Source organism: Pongo pygmaeus, chromosome 17 (assembly GCF_028885625.2).
Source record: "Pongo pygmaeus isolate AG05252 chromosome 17, NHGRI_mPonPyg2-v2.0_pri, whole genome shotgun sequence".
Taxonomy (NCBI): Eukaryota; Metazoa; Chordata; class Mammalia; order Primates; family Hominidae; genus Pongo; species Pongo pygmaeus.
In genome coordinates this window covers 22,543,467-22,552,868 of record NC_072390.2, presented here as the reverse complement: position 1 = coordinate 22,552,868, position 9,402 = coordinate 22,543,467, and the positions used below count along the sequence as shown (strand labels likewise).

The 9,402-nt window shown below is 42.8% G+C and overlaps 1 protein-coding gene across 11 annotated transcripts in view; it reads right to left on the bottom strand.

Moving 5' to 3' along the window:
• The window catches only part of SPIRE1 (spire type actin nucleation factor 1), a 208,158-nt gene that overhangs the window by 5,064 nt on the left and 193,692 nt on the right, over nucleotides 1-9,402 (bottom strand). For 7 of the 11 annotated variants that reach the window (XM_054460274.2, XM_063653369.1, XM_054460269.2 and 4 more), the window contains 4 exons: nucleotides 2,835-2,972; nucleotides 1,535-1,605; nucleotides 950-977; nucleotides 720-856 (listed from right to left, as the gene is read on the bottom strand). In XM_054460274.2, coding sequence (XP_054316249.2) covers nucleotides 720-856; nucleotides 950-977; nucleotides 1,535-1,605; nucleotides 2,835-2,972 — 374 coding nt within the window. Of the gene's footprint in view, nucleotides 1-719; nucleotides 857-949; nucleotides 978-1,534; nucleotides 1,606-2,834; nucleotides 2,973-8,209; nucleotides 8,384-9,402 lie in introns of all 11 variants that reach the window. The other 4 variants (XM_054460268.2, XM_063653367.1, XM_063653368.1 and 1 more) reach the window with 1 other exon arrangement.

Genomic DNA, 9,402 nt, shown 5'->3' with positions numbered 1-9,402 from the left:
GGTCTCAGAGGAGGCAGCCCAAGCACAGAGGTAGACGTTTCAGGCACAAGGTTCATGCTGGGCTCACAGCTTCCTCGTCTCGCTGTCCACGGAGCCAGGACATGTGGTTGGTGATCAAAGCCCAGCCGCCTCTTGGCCCTGCCACCTTGAGGTTTGAGCTGGCCTACCTCCTTCCATCTTTCTTAAGGCCCAACACTAAACTTACCCTGCACTAAATGCAAAGGGACTGATACTCAGGTGATGTTTTTTCTTTTAAATTATTAGCTCTTGGCATAAAGCTTTATTTCTGCCTTTACAATAATAGTAAAGTCAGTCAAAGCTATGGCAGAACATTGTAAACAGGATTAAACAGATTCCTTTCAAAACTAGACGAGGAGTAAAGGATGAAACTGTTACATTCCAATTTCCAACTCCATTGAAAACAAGGTCAGTTTTAAAGATGACTCTTATAGGACACAGTAAAATAGTTATTTCTAAAGTAGAAAAAAATACAAACTCTGTGATGAAAGTATTTTTCAAGTAGCTAGCCATTATTCCTTGAAAAGTTACCTTTGGGGAAGTTTTGGAGATTTGTGTGTAAAACTGTATTAAAACCAACCAACCAACCAACAAACCAATAAAAACCCCTCGAGCCAAAACCCTAACACTCTACCACAGTCCTCAAGAGTAGAACTCTTCTTCTGCAAAGGATGGTTTGACAACCCAGGCCCCTTGCTCACCTGGCAATGCTCCGAAGTGGCCGATGATGGGCAGTGGAGGGTTTTTCTGACTTCATACTACTTTCCCCTCTTTGCAGAGCAGAAGGTCCCAGTGAAAAGATAGGAAGAGTGGAGTATGGCTTGGAGGGCAGCCGCATCTATTATCCCAAATAAAACTGACAATGAGCAGTACTGTTAAAGAGGCAGTCACTAAAAGGAACACAAGTATAAATGAACCAAGCTTAGATTACCTTTTTGCAACATTGTGAGCACACCGGCCTGTAAACAAAATCATAAATGTTATTTGGCATGATACCAGGGGATGCAACTGGGAGTTAGAGAAGCCTGTGGCAGTACAGTTGTAAGTTTCTACAATAAACTGCAAAACTCTCCCTTCTTCTATTAGAATGTAACAAATTGACACACTGTGAATTGCCAAAAAGATAATCTAAAGAACTTAACTCTTACACTGTCTCCTATAAAAGGATCAACTTACATGTGTTTGGAATTTTCTTATTTGTCTATCCAGGGATCACATGATAATCACATCTTATTTTTTTTCTGTTCAAACATGACATATTATTAGAATGATCTTAGTTATGTAAAAGAAGTAACATACAGAGAAACATTTTCTAGGTTCAATATCAAATAAATATTTGGCTCACTCTCTTAAGAAATCAGTATTCCTAACCTACAAGGATAGCACAAGGTAACGTAACAGAGTGAGTCATTTCTAATTTTATTCCTGTTTAGAAAGATGGTGAAATAAGGAAGGTAATTGGTATTTCTCTTACGACTGTTAAATTTATCTTTTCATCAATTACAAAATAACTTACCTCTTACAGAACTGACAGGTATAAGACCAAGTGAAGAAAGAAAACCTCCTGGTTCGGCAACAAAAGCAGAGCTAAAAAATACAAATTTAAGAGGAAAAAAAAACATTGCCAACAGCAAATTTCCTAATATCCATGTGTGAATATGCTTTACATATATATATGGGGGAAGCTGAACAGACAAGAGGAGGAAGAGAATTCAGAAATCCTGTTTATAATAGCTGGCTCTGTGATGCTGATAATGTAGCTCTGTATTTAATTATAATTCTATTTCAAAATATAATAAAAGGCCACAGCTCTTAAGTTTCTCCTCATCATGGAAGGAATCTGCAGAAGGTTCTGAAAAACCCTCCTCTGTTTCTCAGATACATTTTCTTTTTTCTTTTCTTTTCTTTTTTTTTTATGAGATAAAGTCTCACTGTTTCACCTAGGCTGGAGTGCAGTGGCGTGATCTTGGCTCACTGCAAGCTCCGTGTCCTGGGTTCACGTCATTCTCCTGCCTCAGCCTCCTGAGTAGCTGGGACTACAGGCACCTGCTACCAGGCCCGGCTAATTTTTTGGTATCTTTAGTAGAGACGGGGTTTCACTGTGTTAGCCAGGATGGTCTCGATCTCCTGACCTGGTGATCCGTCTGCCTCGGCTGCCCAAAGTGCTGGGATTACAGGCGTGAGCCACTGCACCCGGCCTTCTCAGATACATTTTCTTTACAGATCCTTTAAAAGTGTGATGACTAAATACACACATAGCTTTTTTATTTTTTTGAGACAGAGTCTCACTATGTCACCAGGCTGGAGTGCAGTGGCGCAATCTCAGCTCACTGCAACCTCCACCTCCCAGGTTCAAGCGATTCTCCTACCTCAGCCTCTCGAGTAGCTGGGATTACAGGCACGCACCACCACGCCCAGCTAATTTTTGCATTTTTAGTAGAGACAGGGTTTCACCATGTTGGCCAGGATGGTCTTGACATCCTGACCTCGTGATCTGCTCGCCTCGGCTTCCCGAAGTGCTGGGATTACAAGCATAAGCCACCATGCCTGGCCACACGCATGGTTTTAGGAAGACATATCGATATTTGTTATGGTTGCTTGAAAACCTTCCAGTTTTGATTTCTAAGGCAGAAACAAAAATGCCCCCTCTTGTGAACGAGGCAGCACAGGTACTGTCTACTAGGATATGAACATCACACATCCCAAAGCCCCTCAAAGTCTGTGCCACCTGGCTAGCAGATAACTCTCCCAGGAAACTATGCATGGGACTGGCCATCCTTCTACTCTTCTGATCAATCAACTTTAAACAGCACTACCTTTCCTTTTTTCAAGGCGGTGTAGATGTCTTTATACTGTTGGTATTTTTCCAGCTCTGCCTTCACCAGGACCTGGCGAATATGCATCACTTCTTCCACAGTAAGAGCGAGGCATTCCACTGGGTAGCAGAATTCCTCCTGAAATTCAAAATGTCACATGAATAAGAGATTCCTACCCCCTGTTCTGGAAGTGCAAAATTTCCCTTCAGATCAGACACCTGATTAGTAGCTTCAGAGAAGACAAGAGGTTTCCCAATGACCACTGGGACAGAGCTGGCTCCCTCTGGGGACCACATCATTTCTAATTACACTAAGACTAAAGATGGCAGAAAACATATGGGGACCAAGTGATCTACTGAAATTTCCAATAAATGAAAGTTCCTCACGTTTGCTCAGGTATTTTGACTCAAGTAACTCTATTCCAATAAGCAGGGCTATATTGAACTATTTCAAGCAGGGCTTGAAATATTGAAAAAAATTTTATTCTAAACCAATTGTGTCAGTTTTCTTCTACACTTATGAAAAAGACATTACTTAGTGTTGTGTTGTACATTATATACCAATAGATAAAAAGCAAATCTACAGTGGTCCTTTTTTTTTTTCACAACAGGGTCTCATTCTGTCACCCAGGCTGGAGGGCAGTGGCGTGATCATGGGTCACTGCAGCCTTGACTTCCTGGGCTCAAGTGATCCTCCCACCTCAGCCTCCCAAGTAGCTGGAACTACAGGTGCATGCCACCATGCCCAGCTAATTTTTTTGTATTTTTTGCAGAGATGGGGTTTCACCATGTTGCCCAGGTGGTCTTGAACTCTTGGGCTCAAGTGATCTGCCCACTTCAGCCTCCCAAAGTGCTGGGATTACAGGCGTGAGCCACCATGCCTAGCCTGACCCTGTTTTTAAAACTCATTTGTGGTACCCAGAATAGCCAAAAGAAGATGGTTAGTAATTTTTACTGACAAGCATTATTATTGATCAGTTACATCAGCACACCTTTACAAATCCTAATGGTACGAGTGGAACTGGAACACGAAACTACTGGAGCATTTATATCCAAAAGGCAGTCTCTCCAGGCTGCCCCACAGTTCTCTAGATTTGTTGTTACTTTCAACAAATGCTAAATGTATAGTCAGCACTGGAAAGACTAGAGAAATGTAAAAGATTTCATAATAAATATTTATGTTGGCTGTCTTGTGTTAATGGTTTCCCTACAAGCAGCTGCGGAAGATGTTGATGTAACTGATCTCATTGAATAAGAGCTTCACACCCATCCGCTCCCCATCCGGCCCTGCACTTGATTGGTGGATCTCAGAGAAAGACAGAACAGTCTTGTGCATTCGGACCCTGCCAGGCTGCAAGGGGCCATTGTGGTGCAGTGACACTGAAACTGAATGTTCTCAGCACAAACACATTATAATTCACTCCCACACGCACACAACAGCATCGCTCACAGGCACTCTGGAATCCAAAACGCCAGTGAGAAAGCACATGACTATGAATGCAGTCAGTTTATGGAGTTTTAACAATCAGTTCTGTCTTTCAATCAGAGAAAAACAAAAATCAATCTAGGTTGCAAACTTGTCAAACATTAGCATTTTACTTAAAAAAGTAGTCTGAAGAACTACTGCTTCTTACTAAAAATCAATGCAAAACCATCTCTGTTCAAGCTAACTTAAGGAAGATTACATTTGCTTAAAAATGCTTTGGGAAAAATCCCGCATTTGAATTTTTAACATGAGAAGGTTATTAGTATAAGAGGACAGGGGGGTGAGTTTACTCAGAAAGATAATATCATTTGCTCTAAGATGCCTAAAATACTCATTTAAAAAATCAACGATCACAGTTTTCTCTTTCAACAGGAACTACTTTCAGAGATGACAGAATTAAATCAGCGTGCCTGATACCTACTCTGTTTTGCTCCACCCTCAGAAAAAGGGTAGTGTTAGGTGGGAACAATAAACTGCCTTTTTGAGGGTTAGGCCATTAAAACTGTGCACTAAGTAAGTAGTGTTGGCTGAATACATCCGAATGATGGCATTTCTCAGCTTTTAATGTATTTCAGAAGTTGTGCTATTATTTTTACTCATCAGTGATGAGTATGAGTAGGGTATACCTTCTGATGGCTAATGATATGACAAAATGGCTATGCTGCAACAAAATAATGTGGGAACCTAGCACATAACCAGGTAAACACTACTAGATTTATTATGTAGCAAATAACCAGATAGCCAGATTTGTTATTGTGTGTGCTAGGAAGACAGCAAACGGTACCAACTTAACTGACTTTATGATGTGTAAACCCTTCAGGCAGATGGTGATTTTTTTCATTTGTAGGGATACGCTAGCATGGCACAACAGACCTGGCAGCTTGCACCTCCCTCTCTTCAGTCTTGAGTCACAAAAGGGCTTAGTAAAGCATATTTTCAACTCACTGCTTTGACCCACATGAAAATCCAGTACTTCATGGGATATAATTGTTTTTCTTTTGTTTTGAGACAAGGTGTTGCTCTGTCACCCAGGCTGGAGTACAGTGGCATGATCTTGGCTCGCCGCAACCTCTGCCTCCCGGGTTCAAGTGATTCTCATGCCTCAGCCCCCTGAGTAGCTGGGATTACAGGTGTGCACCACCACACCTAGCTAATTTTTGTGTAGAGATGGGGGTTTGCCATGTTGGCCAGGCTGGTCTCGAACTCCAGTCCTCAAGTGATCTGCCAGCCTCAGCCTCCCAAAGTGCTGGGATCACAGGCGTGAGCAACCGCGCCTGGCCATCATGAGATATAATTTAAAAATAGTAGATTTTTGTTTGTTTTCTTGTTCTTTTTAAAAAATTTTCAAGCAGATTATCCTTTAGTGAAATAATTTCCATCCGGTCAAATGCTAATGTTTTAATTTTGGAGACTTCCCAAGGACAACAAAACTTTAATGCAACATAAAAGAAAATGATAAATAGTTACTAAAATAGTTTTAATTATTTTTTCAGTTTACAAAAATATTAATTCGACATCTCCAAAGCCAAATTAAACTTCCACAGATCTCACAGAGCTATTAGCACTCTGGAATGTGGAGGGCACTCAAGGCCCCAGCGAGAGCGGGAGCCCTTCCCCACCACGGCACTGCCTGGGGCTCCCACTGCATGTGTTTGGCCTGTCTGAGTGGCCAGATGTGGCCGGGGGAAGAACCACACTAGCACAACTCTAGTTCCCCTGCTTGCTCATGTGTCAATGGGACTCCCAGATTCAGGAAAGGGAAGCTAAACCTTAGAGTGCTTTAATGAAGACAACAATGTGCTATAAGACTTTAAACTTACTTCTATGCATGTCATTAAAATTGTTGAGGTTTTTTTTGATGATTATTCTGGCTATATTTTACCATTCAAAAGGGGTCAGTTAGGCAGCACGGAGATTAGACAGCATAATGTAAAATTTTGGTTATTGTGCCACAGAGAGAAATGGGAATAGTCACCTTTTTTTCTTTTCTTTTTTTTTTTTTTTTTTTTTTTGAGACGGAGTCTCGCTCTTTCACCTAGGCTGGAGTGCAGTGGTGGGATCTTGGCTCACTGCAAGCTCCACCTCCCGGGTTCATGCCATTCTCCTGCCTCAGCCTCCCGAGTAGCTGGGACAACAGGCGCCCGCCACTGCGCCCAGCTAATTTTTTGTATTTTTAGTAGAGACGGGGTTTCACTGTGTTAGCCAGGATGGTCTCGATCTCCTGACCTCATGATCCACCCGCCTCAGCCTCCCAAAGTACTGGGATTACAGGCGTGAGCCACTGTGCCTGGCTGGGAACAGTCATCTTTTATACAGTGTTCATGATTAGTAAAAACTTCATAAATTAACCAGTATTTGAAAATTACCCAAAATAACCATTGCTTTTTGAGTTTTTAATAAACCAAAGAGAGGCAAATTTAAATAAAAACAGAAACTATTAAGTTTACTCTTCTTACTCAACTATAAAACTCAAAGTGAAGGCCAGGCACGGTGGCTCACGCCTGTAATCCCAGCACTTTAGGAGGCTGAGGTGGGCGGATCATGAGGTCAGGAGATCGAGACCATCCTGGCTAACACGGTGAAACCCCATCTCTACTAAAAATACAAAAAAAAATTAGCCAGGCGTGGTGGCAGATGCCTGGAGTCCCAGCTACTCGGGAGGCTGAGGCAGGAGAATGGCATGAACCCGGGAGGCGGAGCTTGCAGTGAGCCAAGATCGCGTCACTGCACTCCAGCCTGAGCGACAGAGAAAGACTCCATCTCAAAAAAACCAAAAGCAAACAAAACTCAAAGTGAATCCTTTCTTTGCCTAAAGTGGTATATGGCCTTAGTGTTCGGATATCTCTGTTTGGGGAGAATTGATAATCAAATGCCAGCAGGTCTTCAGTAGAGGAGTTAAAAAGCCACCTTGGCACCTGACCACGTGCTGCCCAAGAACACATCTAAAACGGGAAAAAGGACAGAGATTTCTCCTGCATTTCATGACAAAGATCAGAGAAAGGAATGTGCTGTGTCTTATTTACACTGAGTCTCCTTTCCACATCAAAATGACTAGGAAAGAGTAACAAAGAAACCAGCTGCGGGGTCATCTGTCAAGGACAAGGTTAGTAAATCCAAGGCTTTAGAGAGCCAGGCCCTGCCTACTGTAGCACAAAGGCTGCTCTGAGCACCTGCTACGTGGTGGCAGAAAAGGCTTCAATATGGTCCTAGAGCTTTTTATTTCACGTAGAATTGTGAAGGTTCAAATAATGATATACTGTTCTGTGTAAAAAAAAAGCCTCAAAAAACACTAATATAATGCAGAATTATTTAAAACAGCCACATCATTAAAAAGGAAACTTGAAATTTCTTTTTGCAGAGAAGTAACGTACACACCCTGGTTGTCATAACACAGCTTCATGACAGGTGATGGGGGCACACAGGTTTCCTGAGCCCATGCCGTGGTTGTGCAGGTGTCTGTGGGTGGGCGGAGTCCCCCATGGCTACCTGGCCTGGCAGGAGGCTGCTCTGCTCACGGAATGAGTGAGCAAATACTCTTCTGATGGTGGGGGGAGGCCCTAGGAGGAATGCACCCCACGGGCTCAGAGTGCCTGCTGCACATGGAGAAAGGTGGCAGCAATGACTCTGCTATACAATTAGGTCACCCGAGGAGACAAACACCCACAGGTCCCCCTCATCAGATGCTGCATTTTGAGTTTGTTGTCCTTTCCCAGTTATTTCCCTCTCAACTGAGACCACGGCATGATCGGTGCATCCTGGACAAGAGTGGAATCAATGACTGGAAGCAAAGTACTATCTAAGCGGTTAATTCTCAGAGAGCGCAACAGTTGAGGTGCCACCGCCAGAGATAGAGAATGAAATAATCCCAGACCCAGCAGAAAGAGGCCAACCTTTGAGGATTTCCACCTGCTGGTAAAAGCTCTCTCACACAGATAATACATAGCCCCTGCTACCCCAAACATGGCTGCTTCAAAAGGATGAGAGCTGAGCAGAGAAGCTGTTTGTATGGTAGAAAAAAGCGGTCGAAAAGGCGTCCTTGGCCATACACTGGTTATCCTAGGAACCTGAACAACAGATAAGGGAAAAAGAAAATGGCAGGGGGAAAAGAAAAGGAGAAAATAATGCTGAACACAAGTGACCTACACATAGTGATTACAGATCACAAAAGGAAAACAAAACAAAGAACACCATGAGGCTGGTATAGTCCATGCCAACATCTGCATCCACACGTATAAATCAGCGATGAAACCATGAAGTCCTTCCTGGAGAATCTCAGCGTTCACACAGCAAGGATTTTTCTAATTTAGGGTCCTGCGAACACTCTGAGTTTCCTCAATGGGGCTTGTTGTGATGAAGGACAGAGGCAACTCGTTACTGTGCCTGAGAAAGCATGGGGACATGTGCCAGGCAGCCACTTGCACCTGCCTCAGGAAGGTACTGCCAACACGAGGTGCCTTTAGACTGGATGGGCACTTGCCCTTGGTTATTTGACCAAAGGATGAAAAAAATTACATTTTAAACATCACAAGAAAAGGGAGGGAGATACAATAAAAATAAAAATTATCAGCCAGGCGCAGTGGCTCACGCCTGTAATCCCAGCACTTTGGGAGGCTGAGGCGGGCAGATCACCTGAGGTCAGGAGTTTGAGATCAGCCTGACCAACATGGAGAAACCCTGTCTCTACTAAAAATACAAAATTAGCCGGGTGTGGTGGCACATGCCTATAATCCCAACTACTTGGGAGGCTGAGGCAGGAGAATCGCTTCAATCCGGGAGGCGGAGGTTGTGGTGAGCCGAGATTGAGCCATTGCACTCCAGCCTAGGCAACAAGAGCGAAACTCCATCTCATAAAAAAAAAATAATAATAATAATCAACAATAAAAACATTCCCTGCCATTTTCAGTTGAGGAGTTACAAATACAAAATGATTCTTTGTTTTCTAAAATGCAGCTACATTTAAAAATTAATTACACTTATAAAAACAATACTTACCAAGCTATAGGGCATTACTACAAGGTATGATTTTATGGATTTCCCAAGATAAGCTATTAGCAAGGAAGATCATTTCATTTTGTCTCTGCTG